At 53.4% G+C, this 21,990-nt stretch overlaps 10 protein-coding genes across 10 annotated transcripts; 6 read left to right on the plus strand and 4 right to left on the minus strand.

Moving 5' to 3' along the window:
* Window positions 1–6: 6 nt before the first annotated feature.
* Window positions 7–1,395, minus strand: PV08_09474 (uncharacterized protein; the record flags this gene model as incomplete). The annotated part of the gene is made up of 1 exon (XM_016383791.1): window positions 7–1,395. The coding sequence occupies one exon, from the start codon at window positions 1,393–1,395 to the stop codon at window positions 7–9; it is 1,389 nt and encodes a 462-aa protein (XP_016232414.1).
* Window positions 1,396–1,766: 371 nt separating this feature from the next.
* PV08_09475 (uncharacterized protein) lies at window positions 1,767–2,585 on the plus strand (the record flags this gene model as incomplete). Its single annotated transcript, XM_016383792.1, has 2 exons — window positions 1,767–1,867; window positions 1,952–2,585. 2 exons carry the CDS (start codon window positions 1,767–1,769, stop codon window positions 2,583–2,585), a joined length of 735 nt encoding a protein of 244 aa, XP_016232415.1.
* A 1,313-nt stretch (window positions 2,586–3,898) lies between these two features.
* Window positions 3,899–5,889, plus strand: PV08_09476 (uncharacterized protein; the record flags this gene model as incomplete). Its single annotated transcript, XM_016383793.1, has 2 exons — window positions 3,899–4,115; window positions 4,361–5,889. 2 exons carry the CDS (start codon window positions 3,899–3,901, stop codon window positions 5,887–5,889), a joined length of 1,746 nt encoding a protein of 581 aa, XP_016232416.1.
* A 1,211-nt stretch (window positions 5,890–7,100) lies between these two features.
* Window positions 7,101–8,873, minus strand: PV08_09477 (uncharacterized protein; the record flags this gene model as incomplete). The annotated part of the gene is made up of 2 exons (XM_016383794.1): window positions 7,101–8,715; window positions 8,791–8,873. The coding sequence occupies 2 exons, from the start codon at window positions 8,871–8,873 to the stop codon at window positions 7,101–7,103; spliced, it is 1,698 nt and encodes a 565-aa protein (XP_016232417.1).
* A 385-nt stretch (window positions 8,874–9,258) lies between these two features.
* Window positions 9,259–10,056, minus strand: PV08_09478 (uncharacterized protein; the record flags this gene model as incomplete). The annotated part of the gene is made up of 1 exon (XM_016383795.1): window positions 9,259–10,056. The coding sequence occupies one exon, from the start codon at window positions 10,054–10,056 to the stop codon at window positions 9,259–9,261; it is 798 nt and encodes a 265-aa protein (XP_016232418.1).
* A 731-nt stretch (window positions 10,057–10,787) lies between these two features.
* On the plus strand, window positions 10,788–12,386 carry PV08_09479 (uncharacterized protein; the record flags this gene model as incomplete). Its single annotated transcript, XM_016383796.1, has 1 exon — window positions 10,788–12,386. The coding sequence occupies one exon, from the start codon at window positions 10,788–10,790 to the stop codon at window positions 12,384–12,386; it is 1,599 nt and encodes a 532-aa protein (XP_016232419.1).
* An 806-nt stretch (window positions 12,387–13,192) lies between these two features.
* On the plus strand, window positions 13,193–15,248 carry PV08_09480 (uncharacterized protein; the record flags this gene model as incomplete). The annotated part of the gene is made up of 2 exons (XM_016383797.1): window positions 13,193–13,482; window positions 13,535–15,248. 2 exons carry the CDS (start codon window positions 13,193–13,195, stop codon window positions 15,246–15,248), a joined length of 2,004 nt encoding a protein of 667 aa, XP_016232420.1.
* Window positions 15,249–15,655: 407 nt separating this feature from the next.
* PV08_09481 (uncharacterized protein) lies at window positions 15,656–16,862 on the minus strand (the record flags this gene model as incomplete). The annotated part of the gene is made up of 2 exons (XM_016383798.1): window positions 15,656–15,822; window positions 15,965–16,862. The coding sequence occupies 2 exons, from the start codon at window positions 16,860–16,862 to the stop codon at window positions 15,656–15,658; spliced, it is 1,065 nt and encodes a 354-aa protein (XP_016232421.1).
* Window positions 16,863–17,456: 594 nt separating this feature from the next.
* Window positions 17,457–18,722, plus strand: PV08_09482 (uncharacterized protein; the record flags this gene model as incomplete). The annotated part of the gene is made up of 5 exons (XM_016383799.1): window positions 17,457–17,525; window positions 17,579–17,820; window positions 17,874–18,012; window positions 18,077–18,210; window positions 18,263–18,722. The coding sequence occupies 5 exons, from the start codon at window positions 17,457–17,459 to the stop codon at window positions 18,720–18,722; spliced, it is 1,044 nt and encodes a 347-aa protein (XP_016232422.1).
* An 840-nt stretch (window positions 18,723–19,562) lies between these two features.
* PV08_09483 (uncharacterized protein) lies at window positions 19,563–21,969 on the plus strand (the record flags this gene model as incomplete). Its single annotated transcript, XM_016383800.1, has 2 exons — window positions 19,563–19,974; window positions 20,045–21,969. 2 exons carry the CDS (start codon window positions 19,563–19,565, stop codon window positions 21,967–21,969), a joined length of 2,337 nt encoding a protein of 778 aa, XP_016232423.1.
* Window positions 21,970–21,990: the final 21 nt, after the last annotated feature.

The following is a 21,990-nucleotide window of genomic DNA, read 5'->3' on the forward strand; positions in this document are numbered from 1 at the left end:
CTTGAGCTACAACTTGAAATCAGCATTCAGAAACGAGCGGAGTTGACCGGTCGTGTTCGGGTCGCTGGCGATCTTGGAAACCATGGACGTTTTTAGATCGCGGGACGTTTCTGCACTGAGATCGTATATCGTGGCAAGGTTGATGGTCAAGGTCTGGAAAGAGTAGCCCTCATTAATCAGCTCTTCCAATATCTTTCTTGATTTCGACACCTCGCCGTTGTAAAGAAGGGCAACCGCAAGATTCTGTTTGACGAGAGCTCTCAAGCCAGGATCTGTTCGTTCTTCACACTCTGACAGTGTACGAGAGGCCTCCTCGTATCGCCCTTCGGCAACGGCAACTAAGGATTTCAGGGCGAGCTTGTCGGGAGCCGCCAAGGTGCTGGATTCAGCCAGGGCATGTGCTCGCCCAACATCGCCCATTTTGATCCTGAGCAAGAACATTCGTGATGTCCAAAGAGCTATATCCTTATCGTCTGAAGGCTTCATGGTCGCCAAAGTGCGAGCTGCACATTCTAGCTCACCCATCTCAACCAAAGCATTGACGATCCGGATTGAGATTTCCTGCAGCCTCTCGTTCCAGATTGAGTGGTCTTCTGCAGAGAGTCCAGGCGCAGATAGATGTTCTCTACATTCGAAGGCGAGATCATATAGCGTCGTCACACCTCGGCGAGGGTCTGAAAAACCAATGCTCTGTAGTCGCAAGGCCTGGACTCTAAGTGAGAACGGCATCATATGATGGGGTACCTTCCGTGGCATATCCGTATCCTCATTGGCAGGTTCCCAAGGCTTTGGGTCGTCGTAGTAGAATGTCGAGCTCAGATCTTCGAGTGCCTTGGCTTCTTGCGCCGCTAGGAGCAGATTGCCAGAGAGCTCTAGGCAAGAATAGCGGACAGCTAGTAACCTGAAGACTGTTTTGGCATCTGTGGGTCGTAGGGTCCCTGAGGTGAGGATTGAGCCTGCTAGTTGCGCGGCACGTAGATAGTCGCATTGGGAGAGCAGAGAATCTAGCTGCTCCAGCGATTGTTCAACGGTGTCGGTCGTCGGACCTGGGAGGAAGGGTTTCCGGAACGGCCCAGGGACCTCGAGTTGCGACAGTGAATGGTAGATGGATGCGTCGAGCAGAAAAGACATATCTCGTTCTTCGCTTGCGGACGTTTCCGTGGAGCTTGACGTCCGAGACGCCTGGTTCGTCGAGGATCGTTCAGTCCTATTCTCAGCTGGTGGTCTTGGAGCATCATCGCCTGGGCTTTGTATGGCTGACTGAGGAAGGGGCGGTGTCGGACTTGTTTCGATGCTGGAGACAAGGTCGCCAGGCGCATCTAATGGTCCTTTGGTTGTGCGTCGAGGAAGAGCAGCCCGACTCGACGGCTTGCGGCTGTGGTGGGAAGAAGCCATGCTGGTGTCGGAGGGTCCTACTGGGTCCTGGTCGAAATACGCTCTGAGGTCGCAGTCATGTTCGCCATGCAACGACAGGCTGTTGCAATGACGGTACCTGGTATTGACTGTGAAGGGGTATTGTGGGCGTAGTAATGGTGGTGATGGTGGTGATGATACTGATGATACTGATGATACTGATGATACTGATGATACTGTAGTTCGTCGAATGTCTGCCGCGGCTAAACATCGGAGCCCCTGATAATGATAGATTGATGATCTCGTCGCGGTGTTTGACAGTCTGTCGCGTTCTTTGACTCTCTGGCCTGCGCTCTTCATCGTGAACCTCCTGCTACTCGGTCTCTTCCCACACAATCCCTGACAACCTCACAATGGCGTCCAAGGACAAATACTCGGTCATTCTACCCACCTACAACGAGCGGCAGAATCTGCCAGTGTTGGTGCAGATGCTGTCCGATGTCTTCACCAAAGAGTAAGTTGTTCGCATTCGAGCCTTGGGCGACGACGGACACGTGAAGGAGAGATCTTTTTCTAACACTGCATCCTTGCTCTACAGAAAACTGAACTGGGAGATCATCGTTGTCGACGATGCGTCCCCCGATGGCACTCTCGAACGCGCGAAACAACTGCAAAAGTCCTTCGGCTCCGACCACATCGTCCTCAAACCCAGGGCCGGCAAACTGGGTCTGGGAACAGCCTATGTACACGGTCTACACTTCGTCAGTGGCAACTATGTCATTATCATGGACGCCGACTTTTCCCACCACCCCAAATTCATTCCCGAATTCGTCAGGATCCAGAAGCAGACCGGCGCAGACATCGTCACAGGAACGCGGTACCGGTCAAGACCCGGCTTGATCGGAGGAGTGTATGGCTGGGATGCGAAACGAAAGCTGACCAGCTGCGGCGCGAACATTCTCGCCGACTTCCTCCTCAACCCCGGTGTGAGCGACTTGACCGGCTCTTTCAGATTGTACAAGAAGGAGGCGCTGGTGACAGTGATCGAGAGGACACAATCCAAGGGGTACACGTTCCAAATGGAGATGATGGTCCGAGCGAAGGCCATGGGGCTGAAGGTCGAGGAGTGTCCCATCACCTTCGTCGACAGGCTGTATGGTGAGAGTAAGTTGGGCGGAGAAGAGATTGTGGAGTATCTCAAAGGCTTGCTGTGGCTCTGGTGGTCTGTCTAGGCATTGAGAAGCGTCTTTACGCACCTTTCGGCGTTTCTGGATGGGTGAAAATGAACATGGCGAGTTTTTTTCCATCAGGTTGCAGCCTGGATGCTTTGCTACATCTTCAGAGACGGCCCTCGGCGTCTCCAGCTCGTGGTCTTCACTGTATCATGCCCGGAACCGGTGTCTAAGCTACTGTCGGTCAGGAAGTCCTGATCACGGCATAACCGCCTCGCCCTGATCCCTCTTTCACCGCATCAGCTGCAAGCCAAGTAATGACTGGCTTTTGCTACACGCGAATTGTCAGTGAGCGTCGTTCGCGGGTCTGACTCCTGCATGCCAGTTGTAGAGCCAGGACATGGGAACATCATCGGTCAGCGAGTCCGCAAACCGGGCTATAAGCCCTACATTGTTACTTTCAGGGTCACCGAGTCCATTGTCTTGCGGTCAGTGACCGTGTGTAGATTGGGGGGGAACTTACGACTAGCGGAGGCTGATCGACGTACAGAGTTAGATAACTGCTTTGTTTCGGGCCTCGATCAGTGTCAGCCTCGTGGCCTGTAGAACGGACCGATTGCTGCCGTGTGTTTATGGGCGCTGCGAGTATCTCGTCGACCGACCTACGGCGGGCCTGGAGAGGCACAAGTACGTACAACGGTAACTATCTGTCGTGGTCGATGGAGGAGCTTACTGTACTTTAGCGTGGCCGCCAGCCCGGGGTGATGCATTTAGGGCTGCGAGAATATGTGAACTCCTTACAGAACTTCTGGACGTGAGACGAAGTCGAAATAACTCTCGGTGATTTCCTTCTGACATATTCCCTCACCCGACGCATCTTGAGGGTTTCTTCTCGATCTCTTTGGGCCGATGCTTCCTGTCTTGCCCACCCACCATCCACAGACCCGCCTCCTCAACCCCAGACCGTTGCACCTGGTATTTCAAGCCCATCTCAGCGGTTACACGTCGCCCAAAGGGAAACGCAGCTAGTCAATCACGCCGTCGTCAGCGGAAAAACCATCCCAGCAAAGGAGCTGAAGGACGCGGCTGAGCAGCGTCTCCACCACGCACCACGCGTGATACAGGCTAACTGAGTCCGAAAGATAGTATCGTTCGACTCAGCTGCTAACTTGATCACTACTGTATCCTGCTGATGCCTTCGTCGGTCTCATGGGTGATAATCCCCGCTCAGCGAGCCAGCTCTATCAATCCTTCACCATCCCAGCCCCGCCAGAGTCTTGACCGCAAGGACAGGTATCAGCACCCTCGTGACGTCTGATCTAAGCGTCAGATTCATTTACGTGGATTTCAATGCCCCGGCAAGACCCTACATCATGGTCGCTGCACCTACGAAGGCACAGCCGGCTTCGATACAGAAAGGAGGGCGAACAGAGAGCACGACACCTCCATCAACCGTCTCACCAGAAACCACTCCTGATAAACCCAGAGATCGATCGCCCACAAGACTAAAGCGGACTCACAACAAGGTTAGGACCGGCTGTCTTACCTGCAGGTACGCCGTGCGCATCATGCTCGCCACTCTTTCACCACGTTGGTGTTGTTTCGTTGGGTGCCTTGGCTAATTGTGCTGCAACAGGCGTCGAAGAGTCAAATGTAGGTCCATTTTGGCAATGTATTTGCAAGTACAATGTCTGTGCGAGTCGACGCAGCCAACGTCATGGATACGCTGCAGGCGGGTGCTGAAGCAGTTCATCCAGCCTTTCATCACCTTCGCTTCCCCTTGTCACACGCTGCAAGACAGTACTCAGGAGCCATACTTACTTACCCATGAACAGGCGATGAAGGTCATCCACGATGCCAACGTTGCGCCAAAGCCGGGCGTTTCTGCGAGGGGTATACTCAGCCCAAGCCGTCGTCGGCTTTCGACCCCCGGCCGAATGCAGTTCCAGTCAGCCATGAAGTCACTTCAAACTTCCACAGAGCAACTACGATCCATTTCTTCGAAGATTCGGATTTCAACCGGCCCACCCAATACTTCCTCGAGTGTACCGCGCCCAGAATCGCCTCTTATTTTGCCGAAATGATGGACTCTATCATCGACGATAAAAGCATGGTGAACCAGATCAATATGCAAGCCTGGACGTTTTGGAACAGACTGGTTATCCAGGCGAGTGAGACGAATGCGTGCATCCGTCACAGTTTAGCAGCCATCAGCAGCCTTCACGAATGGCTCGAGTTTACTAAACGGACGCCATGGCAAAACCAGTCTTTCACGCTCCACTACACCAAAGCCATCGCTGAGATCAATCAGGATCACGGCAAGCTCCCGCTCGAAATCATTCTTGTGGCCTGCGTTCTGTTTGCCCACTGTGACTTTCTCATGGGTGCTTCCGCTGCCGGCTTGACACATCTTAAATCCGGCCAGAAAATCATCTTGGAGAGCAAGACGAAGCAGGCACACCTGTCGCCAGAAGTCCGTCAGCTGATAGAACCAGTCATTGAGGGTTTCATACTCAAGAGTGCCAATTACCGGCTGACCGAGACTTCCAGCGTTGAGAAGGGGACGAACGCAGGAACAACGTATTCGTTGCCCGAGATGCCCAAGGTGTTTCGAGACCTGGACCAGTCAAACAAGTTCCTCCAGCAGGCACTATACTGGGTCCTCCTCCTCGAGCTCGGGCAGCCCAACCACTTGTCGTCGATGGCTCCTGGCGTGCGCAAATACGTCGCTGACTGGGCAACATCGTTCGGGCAGTGGAAAGTGACGTACGAACTAGATGATCCCGTGCTGAAAGACTGGCAGCTATTGCTGCTGGCTCATCACCGGATGGCTCTGCTGATATTGAAGAGCCTCCCACCCGAAAACGACAAGATCTACAGTCGCGCCGCGGCCGACTTTCGAATCATGTTTGTACAGATTCGGACATTCTTGCGGGGAGGATACACCGAGTTGCTTCACGAAGAGCACAATGACGATCTTGTTCTGAAGGTGCACCTGGGATTCATCGCGCCGCTTTTCTTCCTCGCTACCGAGTGTCGAGCGCGCGATCTTCGCCACAGCGCCCTGGACGCCCTGAGGGACCTAAAGGTGGTCGAAGGCCACTGGAACAGCTGTGTCGCGTACGCGATCGCCAAAACAGCGACCGAACTCGACGAAAAGGCATCCCAAGGAAACCCCGGAAAGACCGTGCGTATCAAGCTCGACAGTGTCGATCGCTGGAAAGACGGAACGATGACGCTGAAGTACTACAAGGTCGGCCTGGGGAATGTGGTGACGGGAGAAGCTGAACTCGAGGCCATCACGGAACCCGCGTGTCACGACGAGGTCAATATGCAGTGGGTAAGTGCGGATTACTTGTGTTGAATTGCCGTTGTCTTATCTCATTGATCCCTGATTCGTGACTGGTTTTTCATCTGCTGACCTGACGCTTTTGGCCAACGAAACCCAGCCCGTGGTTCGTGCCGTTCAGTTACATGGCTTTCAGGCTGCCGTCACGCCTCGAAAACTGCAGTGTTCCTGCCGTTCAGCAAAATCAGGCACATGAACGAAGAACAAAGAATAACACTACACGCTACTAGGGGGTATAGTACATAGGAGAATGACCAGGCACGGCACCGGTACAGGTCCGTGATGAGTGGATGAGTGCCATACCTCGGAAGACAGTGCTGGTTCAGACAACTGTCTGCAAAGGAACGAACCCCCCTACGTTCTGTTTCGCCGCTGCGCACTGGAGGAATTTCGCTGCGAGTGTCCATGGATATTTAAATATACTTCAGCCCCCGAGCGAGCGATTCGCCGCAAATATCTCCATGAGGGAGCTTGTTTCTGTATCGAAGTTTGGGAGATGGCGACGGTGGACTTTGTGTTCCTATCCCTGTCCATGTTCCTGTCCAACTCACCAATCCGATCCCTCACCACCCTACCTACCCTCTACACGCTACTCCTGTATCGTTCTGGAATCCGTCCACCAGACAACGCTTTCGATGGACGCGCGGACCTGGCACCACCGGGTACCTCAGCATCAGGGGGAGGGGGGGTGGCTACAGGGCACCAACACCAGGTCCAGGTCCGGCCCTACCTACTTACCACCTACCTCCTTACCTACGTACTACCTACCTACGTACTACCTACCTCCCTACCACCTACATAGGTGATGGATAGTCAAGTAGGGAAATTGGCAAAAGTACCCACCCAACGAGGTAAATCGGTGGTCTGCAGAAATCGAATCGACGCGGAACTCTGGGGAGCGCGCCGCAACGGATTCCGGAATCGATATTACCACGTATCTAATCCATCCGTAAACGGGTGGTAGTTGCCTGTCGAAGCACCGTAGGTGAGCGCATATCATCACCCACCACTACCTACGTCTATACGGAGATGCATAATTACAATATAGGGAGCACAATTTAGGCGGTTTCCGAGTCCGGTCTACATCTGTACAGAAACGTCCCCATCATAAGTAGTGGTTCGACTCGTTCGACGAAACAGGAAGGAATTGATCGTAAGAAGCGTTGAACAAGTGTTCGAGAAATAGGTTGATCCCGAGAACGTAGGTACGATGTCGTCTACGGTATCTACTCAGTCCGCTTCTTCCCATTCATATGACCATTCCCGTTCGTATGCCCATTAGTCATTCCGAGAGGCATTGCAGTTGTCGTTTCTGTCGACGTCGTCGCCGTGCTCGTCTCATGTATCTCATGAACCTTCATGTCCAGCCCGACCCAGAACCGACGGTCTCTCCACGTCACACTTACACCACCCCATATCGCCCACGTCCAGATCGGGAGCGCGAGAGCCTCGCGGCCGAGCCAGGCGAAAAGCCACTCCTTGAACGGACGTCGTGCCCGAGTCAGATCCCGCGCGGGAGAGTTGGTTTTGCTTCGGCGTACGAATTCCGGCACTTTCTGACCGTCGTCCGCGTCGTCGACGGTCCGTCCAGAGTGTAAGAGGAGATAGACGGTCCAGTCGACCGCGGCCCAAATCGTGATACTGACAAGCCACCAGAGCGCACACCATGTCCATGTCGTCCCGAAGAATGGGCGCGTCGACGGTAACGTGGTGGCGCCGAATGCGCCGTACGCGGAACACAGGAAACTCTCGGTGCCGGGCTCGACGAGCGTGGCCACGGGGACGGTGAACTTGCGAACCCGAAGCCAGCGGACACGCCGCGCCACGTAGTTGGCCACGCTCATTCCGGCAATGGGCTGGATCGCCAGGTCGCCCAGGACGAGGCCGTGGTTGCGCATCCGGCTTGGGAAGCCTGGCAGGCGAGGTAGTTTGGATTTCCACAGGAGGTCGCCGATGAGGTGGTCCTCGCAGATGTTGCTGGAGAAGTAGTCGATGCCGGTCCTGGCGCTGACCGGGGTGGTTCCCCCAGCGGGCCCAGGAGCATCTTCAACCCTCGCGCACACCGAGGTCAGGTGGTCGAGATGCGAGCGGCGGAACATGTTTGATTTACCTACTATGCACGGAGCGACGGCGACCATGTTGATGGCTACGTACATCTTCGCGTGCGACGACGAGAGAAATAGTTCTTCCAGACGCCCTCCGTAACGGTTGAGGTGCGTGAGCGCGCTGCTGCGCCTCCCGCCTGTGTTCGCGAGCAAGGGCGTCGTGGGTGTTTCGTCGTACGCTGAGGAATCAGTTCGCGGCCGACCTTTCGAGTATGTGTCCACGTCCACGGAGATGGGGAGGTGGTGGACCAGTTTGTACGGTGTTGCTGGAGGCAGTCCTGGCTGAGTGAAGCCGCACAGCCGGTCGACCATGCGGGCGCAGATGCCACGACCAACCCAGACATTGCAGTCAATTATCCAGATCAGGTCACTCTTGGCTTCACGATAGGCCTTGCTCATGTTCCGGATCTTGGGGTTTGGGCCAAGGTAGGCTCTGGAACTGTCCGGTCCCGCGGCGTCATCGTCTTCCTCTTCGATGAAGATCCTGGCGTTGCGGTCGGGGTAGTCGTGGACCACCCTCTCAAGGATCGGGTAGGCGCTGTCCGAGCGCGACGAAACGCACAAGTATACGTCTATCTTGTCGGGAGGGTAGTCTTGGAGAAAGGTCGACGCGAGGCACTCGTAGAGATACGGCTCGAGGCCCTTGCAGGGTCGAATCACGGTGACATGTGGGATGTCTGTTTTGTCCTTGGCTAGGACGGCGGCGCGTACAGGAACCTTTCGGTAGTGTATGAATCTGGGAAGGATGCGTTAGAGACCGTGGCCAGGCCAGGGTGTGTTGTTCTGCGACGAGGGAGAGAGGGTGAGGTACAGGTTGAGGTAGCCGATGGCGCAGACGCAGGCTATGAAGATGTACCAGCCGCTGCAGACCAGCGCAACAGTCTCGGCGAACATGGATACAGCATGACGGAAGGCAAATCGTAACGAGGGACACTGTCAAGTTGGACAACGAGGCGGTGTATTTGTGTGGTCAGGAAAATTGAGGTGATGTGTAGAACTCTGTCCTCAAGGTTCAGGACAGACTGGAACCGACCACTCCGGACGGCTCCGCTGATGCTGCGGGACGTGGACAGAGGCGAGCAGTGTATACCAGCGATCGTTCTTCACGTAGTAAGAGTATGAATGAGAATGAACAAGCGTAATATGGTCAAGTCATTGTATTATGCAAGCCATGTCCAATCGCTACACGAGTTATGTACAGGCCAAATCGCGGTGTTGCGATAATCCTCAACGCCCAAGGCCCAGCACTCCGTTCCAAACAAGTCGATTTACGCCTCGCTCAGTCTCTCAGCCAGGCTCGTCTCTTCTCTTCTTTCTTTTCCCGCCGTTTCTCCTTGAACGCCTTGAGCTCGGCCTTGGTGAGCTTCTTGCTGGCTCGCTCAGCTCGAAGACTTCTCCCGTCATGACTGTTCGCAGCCGCGTCCACATCAAAGAATGCATTCATCTGTCTCCGACTCTTTTGCTCGTCACTGTGCTTGTCAGGGTTGAGGTCCGCGTTCTGCCACTTCCCCGTAAACCGATTAAAGTACCCAGTGGCGGCATATGCATCGGCTGGGTCTGTACCAGGCGCACCAGAGCCGGGGATTGTTGTAGCTGACGGTGCTTCATGGACTTTCGCATAGTCGGCATTTGGATCATAGTCACCGTGTATGGCCGGGTTGTATCCACCAACAGAGCCTGCCGGCGGGGGATCTGTTGCCCCTGCCATTCTGTCATAGTTTCCCACTCCTGGGGGTCCTGTCGCCCGAGCCTCGGGCACTCTTGGGTTTTCCCATTGTGTGACATTGGTAAATCGGTTGAAGAAATAAAAGGCTTGCGCTGAATCGTCCCAGACAGGTTCCCACCCGTCGTCCTCAGGCGCACCAGGCGGTGGCTCATCGGGCAGTGGCGGAGGGACTTCACCAGTGGGCAGCGGAGGATTGGCTGCGCTGTTGTCATCTGGTGTAGAGCTTGGGGATTTTGACGGAGAGATAGCGTGGTCACTGATTTCACCGTCCTCTGCGTCCTCTGGTTTGGTTGAAACATCGTCTACGCGCGGAGGCGATTTGGGAAGTGGATCTTTGTCGGAACTGAGCATATAGATGACACATTAGCAAGACAAGTAGGAAACAAAACGGTCTGGTGGTCAGCTACAGCATGATGGATTTGGTCACACGAAGGAGGAATACTCAGCAACGAATGAGTTTGCAGTTCGCAGCTTGCCCCCAAGTCAAGACCTTCCAAAGTTCATCGAGTGACTTGTCCTCAGCACATTGACTAAGGCTGGGCTGTCTTGAGGAGATCGTGCAAATCAGAGACAGGTAGTAGATGTGAGTGAAAACTCCTGGATTATGCAATGGGGCCTGGTCTTGTTGCTTTGATATTGATGGCTGGAAGAAAATCGAGTCTTTATCAAAATGCGACGGAAGAGCTGGGGAAGGTCTGCCGAACACGCTTAACCACATTCGTCTTGTCCCTCAGAACACGTTCAAGTCAGTGTCTTCGACAACTTGTTATCCATCGATCACGTAGCTGGTGCCTCACGTCGCTGGACTGGCTCATACCTTTCATGCACCCGCCGTCTTCATCTGTCTCATTCACGCAATCGTGTCCCTTCGTTCTCAGTCGTTGGGACGGCCAGGCTGGAGCGGAGCACCATGTCATTGGTCCCAGGTAGTCTGCACTAATCCATTTCTGGACAAGTTCTTCATGAGCGCGTCCCCTGTGTCTTCTCTCTGCTCCCATCTCTCGGGCTTCTGTGGTTGCTGAGTCCCAGCTTTCTTGGGTGCTCATCGTAGGCGGCGTCTACACCATAGCTACCATGCTGCTATGGAGTCCACAGCTCTGGTATCGAGGCTTTCATCCGCCCTCCCACAGGATCTAGACATCAAAGCCTATTATCTGTCCTCCGAGCCAACTTCAACCAATGCACTTTTCTCACCTCTGCCGGGCGACACCGAAGAGCATACCACCGGCGAGTCACACTTTCTCGCCATTTCCTCGCCTGGGCACGATGATGTCAAGGAAGTTCTGGTATTCGCAATTGAAATTCTCATTTTCACCAGGGACAACCTCACCACACTCTTTGTGTCCAAGGCCGATTCATCCGGCTTCTCTTCACGACTGAAAGCCTCGAAAGGATTCCCATCTGTGGTATCAACAATCATCTCGGCGTTTGTGGATTATCTACTGGAACCGAGACTCAATCGATCTAGGGTTGTGCTCTCGCTCTTTGCCCGATCACAGAATCAATATCTTTTCCCAGGCAGCATTGAAAATCCTGGGAAACACGTATTGGATGACCGGCAGCTTATCAAGTGGTGGTGTAGAGTATTGGATCCCGTGCTACGCCTTCACAGCGATAGTTCGGATCCCCCTTTCAAATCATCTGCTCATCTGGTCGTGCCAGGATGCGACAGAGGAGAGACCAAAGCTTTCTTCCCGCCATCAAGCCGTCGAGACTCGACATCTTCTCCCAAATGGATCAACTCTTACCCAGTTGAGTTGCTCGTAGCAGATGCCTCGCGACCCCCGCGGCACTTGGTACCTCGCTTCCCAGACGACCCCAAATCCCGATTTCTAGACGATCTAGACGGCGAGTTTGTCGACAATCAAGGAAACTGGCGAAGTATTAAAACTCTCGACCACTTCTGGGAGATGATGTCTTATCGCCAGGAATGCTCTGCTGGAAGATTGGTTGGTTTTCTATGGCTCGTCTTCTCACCAGGCCAGACGATTCATGCCGCCCTGGCCACCTTAGACCCGCTCAACAAAGAAGGGTCTGCAACGACATCCGAAAATAATGTACCGTTGCCGACCCCCGGTAATTCGCAAGCTCAAGACCATGGCGAAGAGAAAATTGGTGAGATTCCCTCGGCCGATGTGGGTAATGAAATCAACAAACTGGTCTCGCCACCTTCGTCTTCACCCGGTCCTGTTCCTCAAGAACTGCCTTCCCTGTTCAAATCTGCAATTGGTGCCTCCAACAATCACAGCACTTCACATACCAGAAACAAGGTAGAAGAACACATTCTTCAGGCTCATTCAAAGCAGTCGAGTGCAACACAAGGCCAGCTTGTCCTCAACCCTAGTCAATATCAGACTTTGATGGATCACCTTCTACAAATAGACTTCGCCGGTGAGGAGAAAGCCGCCGAGAGTACTATGTCCTGGATCGGAAAGGCCCTCGAGCTGACCGGCACTTCCACATTTGGGCTGCGTATTCGAGGGGAACGCGTCTTGGTTCAACCCGACGAACCCGAAACAGCAAACGCAACTCCGATCAACATGCTGACATCGGTGCGAAAGAAACGAAAAGCCGACAAGACTGACGAGAACCTTACAGATCCCAAAACCGTGGATTCGAATTCTGCGTCCTCGGCGATGCTTCTCTCTGCTGGAATGGTCCGGAAGAAACCCAAAGGATGAATCTCCGTAGTGGCATACCTCGCTGCAAGTCCACAGTTACCTTCGTCGTCATCAATATCACATACTCCGCACTGATGTTTAATTGGAGTGGTATCTGGGACAAAGTAGCCGTGCAAGCATCTATCCAATTTTGGATCAGCGGCAGACAACGGCTTTGTGCAGGACAAGGGCGCCTTGGATACCTGTACCAACAGCTATTTCGAGCAAACTCCATGGCCAATTACAGTCGAGGCCATGGTTATGCAAAGTACCAGTCGCCTACCATGATTGGCCCATGTTCTGGCCCGATACCTGGTCAGCGCCAAGCTCACTGGCGATTGGGTCTCGACAAGCGCCAGCTTGAACGTTGGCTTCTAAATTTGGATTAGGATGAACCTCTACAAGGCCTCACCCAAGCGGCCACCAAAATCTCGACCATCTGACCCCATAGCATATGCTTGGTTGACCTTGGAAAGACCTGAGAGAATGACGAGAACGGACCTTGCTCAACATTCTTGGATAGAGGATAGATTACCCCCGTCTCCGCACGGCGTCTGCCGCTACCCAGCCGTTTCAGGATTTGCCTCGCTTTGGTGCAGGATACTCTCTCTCTGTGTGCCTGTCGCGGGCGGATGATGGAACTCAGGCCCAGACTGAATGACCATATCTTTTCCTTGCTCCCTTGTCTAAGCTCTCTATGTGTTCTGTTGTCGTTGCTGTCGTTGCTGTCATTTTCTTTTCTCTTTACTTGTTCATATCGCGCTTTGTAACCCCAAAGCCATATCGACCTCCATTACACATCGGCAATTTTCAGTTCCCAATGCACCATGACCACTCTTCTCGGAGTGGTTTTATTGATGTCAGTCGTGGCTGCGAACAACTGCAGCATCGAGCCCATTTATGTCGACTTTCATAATCGAGCAGTCGATGGCGGAATTACGTTCCAATATGGGCTTTTCACAGGAATCGGTAGCCCGATCTCACAAAACCTATCTCAGTGGCCGTCATTATCACACAATGAGACGACAGTAGGAAGTTTGGACTATTGTACGAACAGTCAATTCCAGAACTGCAACAATCAAAGCCACGGCTTTTATTCGCCAGACCTCTCAGATGCGTAGGTACGTCCCAATTCTTTTCGTGTCATGCATACTTAGAAAGACTTCAAGGTACTCGTCCGCAGCATCTTATCAGCGACTCGACCAGCTGGGATCAATACCCGCCACCGTCGTCGAGACTGCTTTCGACACCTTCAATCTCTTCACTCACTATTTCGATCCGTCACCTCCAAACATCACCAAAATCTCGAACTTTCCCATCACAGTGCTCTCGAATTACTCCGCGAAAACGACACCATGGTTCGGTCCCGCCGGTCTGGTCGGCCTTGGCCCTTCGAGCACTCTTCTCCGCCATCTCTATGACCTCAAGCTAATCTCTTCTCGCTCATTCGGCCTCTACACGGGTGCTGCATACGCTCAGTCCAATGGAGCCATGAACGGCTCGTTAACACTCGGGGGATGCGACTCTGGACGTTTTGGGGGAAACGTATATAACTTCACCATCGTCGAGCCGAACCCTGATGCGGACCACAGTCCTTTTAAAGTGCTTGTCACGCAGATGATGCTCGATACTGGAAATGGGAGCAAGACAGAACTTCTGGACGGATTCGATGCCTACATCACGACATCACAATACCCACTCAGTCTTCCAGCCGGCGTCACCAAGAAGCTGGCTGACATTACTGGAGCCAGTCCTTCGAATGATGCACTCGACGTTCTTCGTCTTCCATCTGATTTCGACGGCACTTTGACCATCACGCTTGAAGGTGGATTAAATCTCACTTACAACTCTGAATGGCTCCGCAATATATCCAATAACTCACCTATCTCTGCCGCCCCTCTGTCCACCTCTTCCGGCAACAGCACAGCCACCAGCCCCAGCCTTCTGGGTTCTGCATTTTTGTCCAACGTTTACTTCATGGCAAACTACGACTCACACCCACCAACATTCCAACTGGCCTCTGCCCTCCCGCAAGGACTGTACGTTCAAACCAAGACCCTTTGTCCCAACACCGTGCCCGTTGCGGCAAAGGCAACCAAGATCTCCTCCTTCGGACGCGCCGGTCTCACAGGCGCCATCGTCGCCAGCGTACTTGGCGGCATCGGTTTCAGTTTTGCATGCTTCTGGTGCTTTCGGAAATACATGCGACGTCGAATGCGCAAGCGCGCTTCCGAGGCGGCGACGGCTGCTGCTTCAAACAAGTCTCTCGACGGTACAATAAACGTCAAGGGCAAAGGTGATAGCTCCTCGTCTCTGTCCGACGACGACGAGCGTGACAGTGCAGAGATGACGACATTCCCACTCGACTTCAACTCGCAATCGCACCAGGCCTACCAAACGTACCTGGTTCGTCAACAACAGAGCAACCAAGGCAGGTCACACCAACACCATCTGTCCAACACCTCGGATGCCCGCGCGCAAGAATACTTGCGCACCGTCGACGACGCGTACGGCGGCACCGCCCCGCTGACCCCCGCGACAGGTGTGCCTCTGCTCCTCGCCCAACAACCGGTCGGGGAATCATTCGCGCTCTCGCACATCCAGACACGCACGCCGACCGTCTCTACTCACCCGCCTCTGCAGAGCCACGCGCACTCCCAGGTTCAGACGCGCTTGTATCCTCCTCCCCTTGCGCCCATGGGGGAGACCGACGCGCCGCAGCGCCGCACGAGCCACGAACACGCGCGCAGGCAGGAAATCGGGTTGAATGTGCAGACGGAGTTTGCGCCCCCGCCGAAATCAAGCTCCGCCGTGGGCAACCGACGCAAGAAGGAGAGCATGTTGAGAAAGGTGTTTCCTCCTCCGCCACAGCCGGGCTCTTGAGTGGACCAGACAGACGCTGTGCGAAGGCGCTTAGAATATACTCTATATACCACAAGAGACGTTTTCTTCTAATCGAGAGTGACCCGGACGTTTTGGGATCTGCGTTGGTGAAAGATGATGAGACTTAGCGGACCGCAGCTCTGACGGTGATGGCGACAGGCGACGACTCCGAGAGCATACCGTAACGGGTATGAGGGTGTAGTTTTGCGATGGTTTTATTTCACAGGAGGCGTCAGGGGGGACTTTTATTCTGTGTCTTCGTCATACTCAGTGGCCGGAAGGAAACCTTCTTCAAAAGAGTTTATTATTATTCTAACAATATCACCTCACTATCCTGAAAACAGACGACATGTCTAAGTAGACTGCAGTGATATTAGCATGGCTTTAGAGGGCTTCTTTTTCCTCTATCACCCTCCGCCTGCCCTTGCAGCATTGCCCAATGTCCCGAAATAGCCGACTGTCAGCGTCACTTTGTCGTCAAGATAAGAGAGGTCGATCGTGGGCAGCGGCGGGTTCTCGTCCTGCTCGAAGAAGCTCTGCACTCGTGCCGCGACCCATGCTGGGTTCTCATCCGCTATAAATAGTACATTGTGAGCACAATGGACGTCGACAAGGAATGCGTTCTAGCTCGTGGGGATTGACAACAGCAGGAAGAGGAGAAGAAAGAGACAGAAAAAAAAGTCACCGAAAACTAGAAAACAGTCATCTCGACTTACCGATCCAATGACCTGCTTTCGGAACAACATCCACTTCCAAGTCTGTCGTGATATTCGCCCACAAGGACTTACCTGCCGGGCCCAGGCTCGCTTCTCCGCCCATGGCCAGCGTCGGCACGGACAGTGCTTGTCGGCCAAGTGTCCCCTGGAAGAAACTGGCGGCTGCAGCGATGGCCCGTATGTCGTAGGGGCCCACCATCGCCCTCAGAAATCCGGGCTTGGAAATCGAGCTCGTGTATCGATTCACAATGTCTTCTGGGAAACTCGTCGGGCCGGAGTAGCTGCCGTGGAAGAAGAACCACTCTAGCATCTGCTTCTCCCTCCCGGAGATGAAGAACGTGGCGGCGTCTGGGATCGAAAAGAACGCGAGCTGCCAGTTGGCGTAGAGATCCCAGTACGGGCCTGGGTTGCGGGCCTCTTCGAAACCGAACCCCGGTATCGCGAACTCCGTCACAACCAATCGACGCACCAGGGTTGGATACATTGTGGCTAGTGCGGTCGCGATGCCGGATCCAAAGTCGTGTCCTACCACGTAGGCGGATGTGATGTTGAGAAAGTCGAGGACCGATTTGGCGTCAATGGCCGAGGCCATCACGCTGTAGTTGCCGTCGGCGGGTATGGAGGAGTCGCCTGCGCCGCGGTTGTCGAGGGCAATCACCGTGTAGTTCTGCGCCAGCAGGGGTCCGATGGTGCGCCATGTCAAGCTGAACTGGGGGTTGCCGTGGGCGAGCAGGATCGGAGGTCCGCTGCCCGCGTAGCGGAAGTGGATGCTTACGTTCGCGAGGGCGACGCGCTGATGAGCCCAATCGTCGAAGGGTTTCAACGCTGCACTTGCGCTCAGTGTTGCGAAGACCGCGAGGGCGAGGGTGATTGGGTATAAGAGGCTTGATGAATACATCGTGACGGACAACCGGAGGGAGTATGCGGCAGATTTTCTGAGGCAGCGTGGAAGAAACAAACGAGAATAGCAATATTTATGGACAAACTGGATATCTCATGATGCCGTTGCAGCTGCAACGCACGGTAAGAGTGGATTGTGACATTGCTCAGCACAATCCTGATGTTGTCCGCGGAGTTGGAGCAGGCAAGACAAGGCTGCCGATGGCAGTCCTGAGCGATAAGCAAGAGGTTCAGACTCTGGGTAGACAGCACTCGAGGTGCGATGACTGTCGGAGACATATTTGTAATGTCTTTAAGGAGGTCCCAGAGGAAAGGCGCAAGAAGCCTGGAGGTTGGTAATACCCGCACCGCTGATGGTGATCTTGCCGAGTTTTGGTCCGACCACGGCCCCTGAAAGCTGACGTTGAGGGTACTCCGATGCCGATATTTGCTCCGGGACATATTGATCGCCAGGGTCTTCGAAGGGCAGAGATTTGGCAGCAATGACTTTGCCTTGAGGACATAAAAAGGGTCGGCATAGGTTCGAAAGTCAATCACATTCGGCTGTTCTTCACTCTCCATCGTTGACTGATCTTTGCAGAGTAAAACAACCATGCCGAAAGTTTTCCTCACTGGGGCGAATGGCTTCCTAGCCACACATATCTTGAGCCAACTCGTCGAAGTAAGCTTGAAGAGGTCTCAGGCATTTATGAAGGTTTCACTGACCATAAGTAGAATGGCTATGAAGTCACCGGAACCGTTCGCACTCAGTCCAAAGCGGAGGATGTTTTCGTAGCCCATCCCAGTTTCAAATCCAAAGTCAAGCTTGTCGTTGTGCCAGATCTTTCAGCTGCCGGCGCATACGACCAGATCCTCAAGGAAACACGTTTTGATTACATTATTCATACTGCATCCCCTGTACCGGATGGAAGTGGCAAGGATTTCGACGAGGACTTCTTGCGGCCTGCGGTCCAGGGGTGAGGAGTCACTCTCTGAGCTTTTCCGTGACAATACTCACAGTTGTCTTTAGGAACCTGGAGCTTCTCAATGCCGCTCTCACCTATTCCAAGGCACTCACACATTTTTGCTTCACTGGCAGTGTTGTGTCGGTCACCGATGTCACAAAGCCGTTTTCTGGTAAAGCCTTGACCGCCAACGATTGGAATGAGGTATTAGCAGTAACACACCCTATGTTCTGGGCCCGCAGCTGATGTTCCGTGTGTGCATCAACAGGTCGATCCCGACGTAGCTCGCAAGGCACAGCACGGGGGCGTGAGTTATATGTACGCGAAAACATTGGCTGAGAAGGCTTTGTGGAAGTTTGTGGAGGATAAGACACCTGACTTTACCGTCTCTGTCATTTTATCGTCAGTATGGCCGCTCACGGCATCGTTGACCGAGATAATGACCCATTGAAAGCCCCTTTATCATAGGCCCACCCTTACAGCGACTTGATGAGAAGGCATTCGGGAAGGGCAGAACAAACTTGAGCTCGGATGTATTTTACGACAACTTCTTGAGGCCCGGCACCGATGGTAAGCCTCTGTTCAGTGCCTACATCGACGTCCGAGATCTCGCGATACTGCATGTCCGAGCCTTGACTGAGGCGAGTGACAAGAATCGCAGGATATTGTTGGCCAATCCGGAGCCATTGTTTGCAGGAACGGTGTTGGAGATACTGAGAGAGGAATATCCGCAACTCAGAGAGCGTCTATCCTCAGTCCCCGGTGCGGCGATGGTGGCCAGCAAGGAGGAAGATACGGAACACCCATACCGAATCGACGATTCGGACACTAGGAGCGTATTCGGGGACAAGATTTATCGATCACTGAGGGAGACGGTGATCGATACTGCTAACAGACTTCTCGAGATTGAATGAAGGTAGCGTTTAAGCAAGAGCCTAGGATTATCATAGTGATACCATAGGCAAGATAAATGGACACTGCATCTGGCTTTGCCTGATGTAGACTTGAGGTGTATGTGTGATTGTTGGCGACACCCCGGTTTGCATCTAGCGTTATATGGCTCGCCGTACATTTGAAATTATACGGCGAGGCATAAACACCCGAGAGTGCAAGCCTTCATCGCTGCAGCTTGTCGTCCCTGCGGCTTCTCAAATGTGTCTTTGAACGAGGAATGTCGGATTCATAAACCTACAAATCTACCCAGATCACAAGCATGATGCTTCCATTATTGGAACACCAAATACTCACTGAACGCATTTGAGCTGCACCTATCTCCATGGCTCTTGACATTGACCTAAGTGGTAGACGTCGAATATGTGGTTCTGTTGACGCAGCCACACGTATAGTCTTCTGGGGGAGATATGGTGAGTTTTGAAGTATGTAAGATCCAGTCAATTGTGCATTTCTATGAAGCGGACAACAATTCTGCAGTCTTTACGTCGAGTGCAGCAGCATAGTCACTCCTAGAATCACTGATTACCTAAAAGCAAGATGGTGAGTAATTATGCGCCAGGCCCGCCGGACGAATATTCGGATTCCGAGGAACGCCGCTTACGAGATTCTCAGCCGTTGAATTCAGTTCTCTTTTTTTCGTTTATCACCGTCGCAGGACGATTTCTCGGTGCTGGATTGCTCCGGTGCAACAGCACAGCATCAAGAAGTGCTGAAGTGCTGAAGTGCCGAAGTGCACGTCCACCGCCCTCTAGGGAAGGCAATCGGACCACTTTTCGGACGCGGCATTACGGTCGTGAGACATGAATTCGTTTCCGAAGCTGAGGCGAGGTACCAAGAGTTGCTACGAATGTGAAGCCGTCCCGGTGAGACATGGCTTTCTCGAGACTAACGCGATCTCTTTGCTAGGTCGACGCCGAAAGGTCAAATGCATCTTCACTGGAGATAACAAGAAGTGCGAAGAATGTTATGCTCGGGGGGCTACATGTGTCGAGCAAGGCAAGGTCCCAGCTCAAGCTGTTCTAGCTCCTACTAGAGCGGGAAAGAGCCCTGGTAGTCACAGGGATCCTTCAGCATACAGCCTACGGGAAAGAGTTGCCCGGATTGAGGCCTTTATTGAAAGCTCCCTCAAAGGGCAGAATTCAGTAGTGCCCTCCGAGCATTCCAGTGATGAAAGCAACCAGAGGGCAGGTTCCCCTAAAGACCGCACTCCCGGTAAGTCATCACTAAAGCAACGCGGCCTGCTTTGGACCTACCTGATGTGGCATGACAGGTCCTTTGATAGGAGAACAGACAGAGTTGTCGACTGCTAGAAGCGCTGAAGACAGTGCAGTCCTCAGCCTCTTCAACAACAGTATCATCACTCGGGTACATCAACAACAAGAGACTTCAATCCGGTCTGAGACCTTGCCATCGAGTCAAACAAATTCAACATTCGATCCTACAAGATATTCACTTCTGAATCTCCTCCCCGTAGAACCCGACCTTAACACTCTCATCGATCTAAGTCAGGATTGGTGGCGTCGCGCTCCTCATAGATTCCCTGAGCTGTTTGAAAGCCATGTTCCTACGGATATCAGAACCGAACTTTCTCGCAAGCTCTCTCTCCCTGATCCTACTGAAACAATAAAAGTGACACTCTGGACACTGATCAGCGCAGAACGGCTTTCTCCAGACATCTTCCAAAAGCCCACATTCGACGATCCGGCAGCTATTGTCAACCTGAGTTCACAAGTTCTGCCTGCTATAGAACGGTTTGTGCTGCAAAACGATGAAGCGGCAAGGACACTCGAGGGCCTCGAATGCCTACTCCTCCTCTCGGGATATTACTGCAACATTGGGAAATTGCGCAAGTCCTGGCATATTTGTCGAAGAGCTCTCGAATATGCCGTTAGCGAAGGTCTGCATCGTGGATTAAGCTTGATTAGGTCCACTGATCTAACTCCCCAGGGCGCCGAATATCGTCACGCCCACTTATGGCAAAGCATCTGTTTCAGGGACCGGTATCTGAGTATGATTCTGGGACTCCCCTATGGCATTCCCAGCTCGTATCTGTGGACCCAGAACCCACAAGCATCGACTGCCGACGAGCAGCATGGGCATAAGTTCTATTCCTTCATGGCTTCAATAGTCAGCCAAGTGATCGATAGGAATCATCAGTCTTTGTCGGAAGACACATGGCTGACAACTCTCAAAATCGATCAAGAGTTGGAAGGACATGTTAAGAGAATGGACCGAATGGACCCTCGCTGGTGGGACTTCAGTTCAGAGGCTCTAAGCGTCTACAGTCGCGAAGCCAACCTCGAGCGGTTCGAAGCTCACACGCTCAAGCACTTCATTCGGGCCCTGTTGCATCTCCCCTTCATGCTCAAATCGACAGGCCGGGGGCTTTATCAGTACTCGTACGACACGACAGTTGGGTCATCCCTGCAAGGGCTTGCGACGTACAAAGTCCTCCGTGTCGATCTCGCACTGGACCCATACCTCTGCACCACGTTTGACTTTCAAGCATTCATCATGTCAGTACTGTTGACGTTACATCTTATCACGCAATACCAGGGAGAGGGCTCCAAACCGACCCGCGAAGATGACGCAGCCTGGGACGTGGTTCGCAACACCACCAAGATTCTTCAACAGGCATCTCAAGACGCTCGTGACAGCAACGCCGTCTCTAAACAAGCCGTCCCGGTATTACAGATGCTCATGCGCGCTGCGAGACCAGACCGAAGCGGCGGCCCGTGCCCGTACGGGTTCGATACTGGGGTGAGTTGCAAAGTCACCATCCCGTGCTTCGGAGAGATCAAGATCGCGCCGGGCAAAAGGGGACCACGGTGTCTTGTAGACTGTCCGAGGACGAAGACGAGTACGAGTACGATCGGCTTCAACGGTGTCCCTGTGGGTTCTACGTCGGAGGGTGCTGATGTTTCTTCGACGCCCATGCCCATGCCCATGCCCGTGCCCATGCCCATGCCTACCGAATCAGCTCGCCCAGCTGACGCAGCAGAATATGACCACATGATCATGTCACTGGACAATGTGGTGGCTTTCCCGAGACTGGCATGGGGATGGGGAAATGATATGGTTGACTATCATCCTACACAGGCGGAAATGCCAAATGTGACGCCAGACGCTTGGACGTGGACTGGGAATGGACTCAGTGTGGGTTCAGACCTGCAGCAAGAATGGGACCTGGATTTCTTTGGGCCCTAGTATTCTTCTTTACGATCGAAC

The sequence above is a fragment of the Exophiala spinifera genome (genome assembly GCF_000836115.1).
Source record: "Exophiala spinifera strain CBS 89968 unplaced genomic scaffold supercont1.7, whole genome shotgun sequence".
Classification (NCBI taxonomy): domain Eukaryota; kingdom Fungi; phylum Ascomycota; class Eurotiomycetes; order Chaetothyriales; family Herpotrichiellaceae; genus Exophiala; species Exophiala spinifera.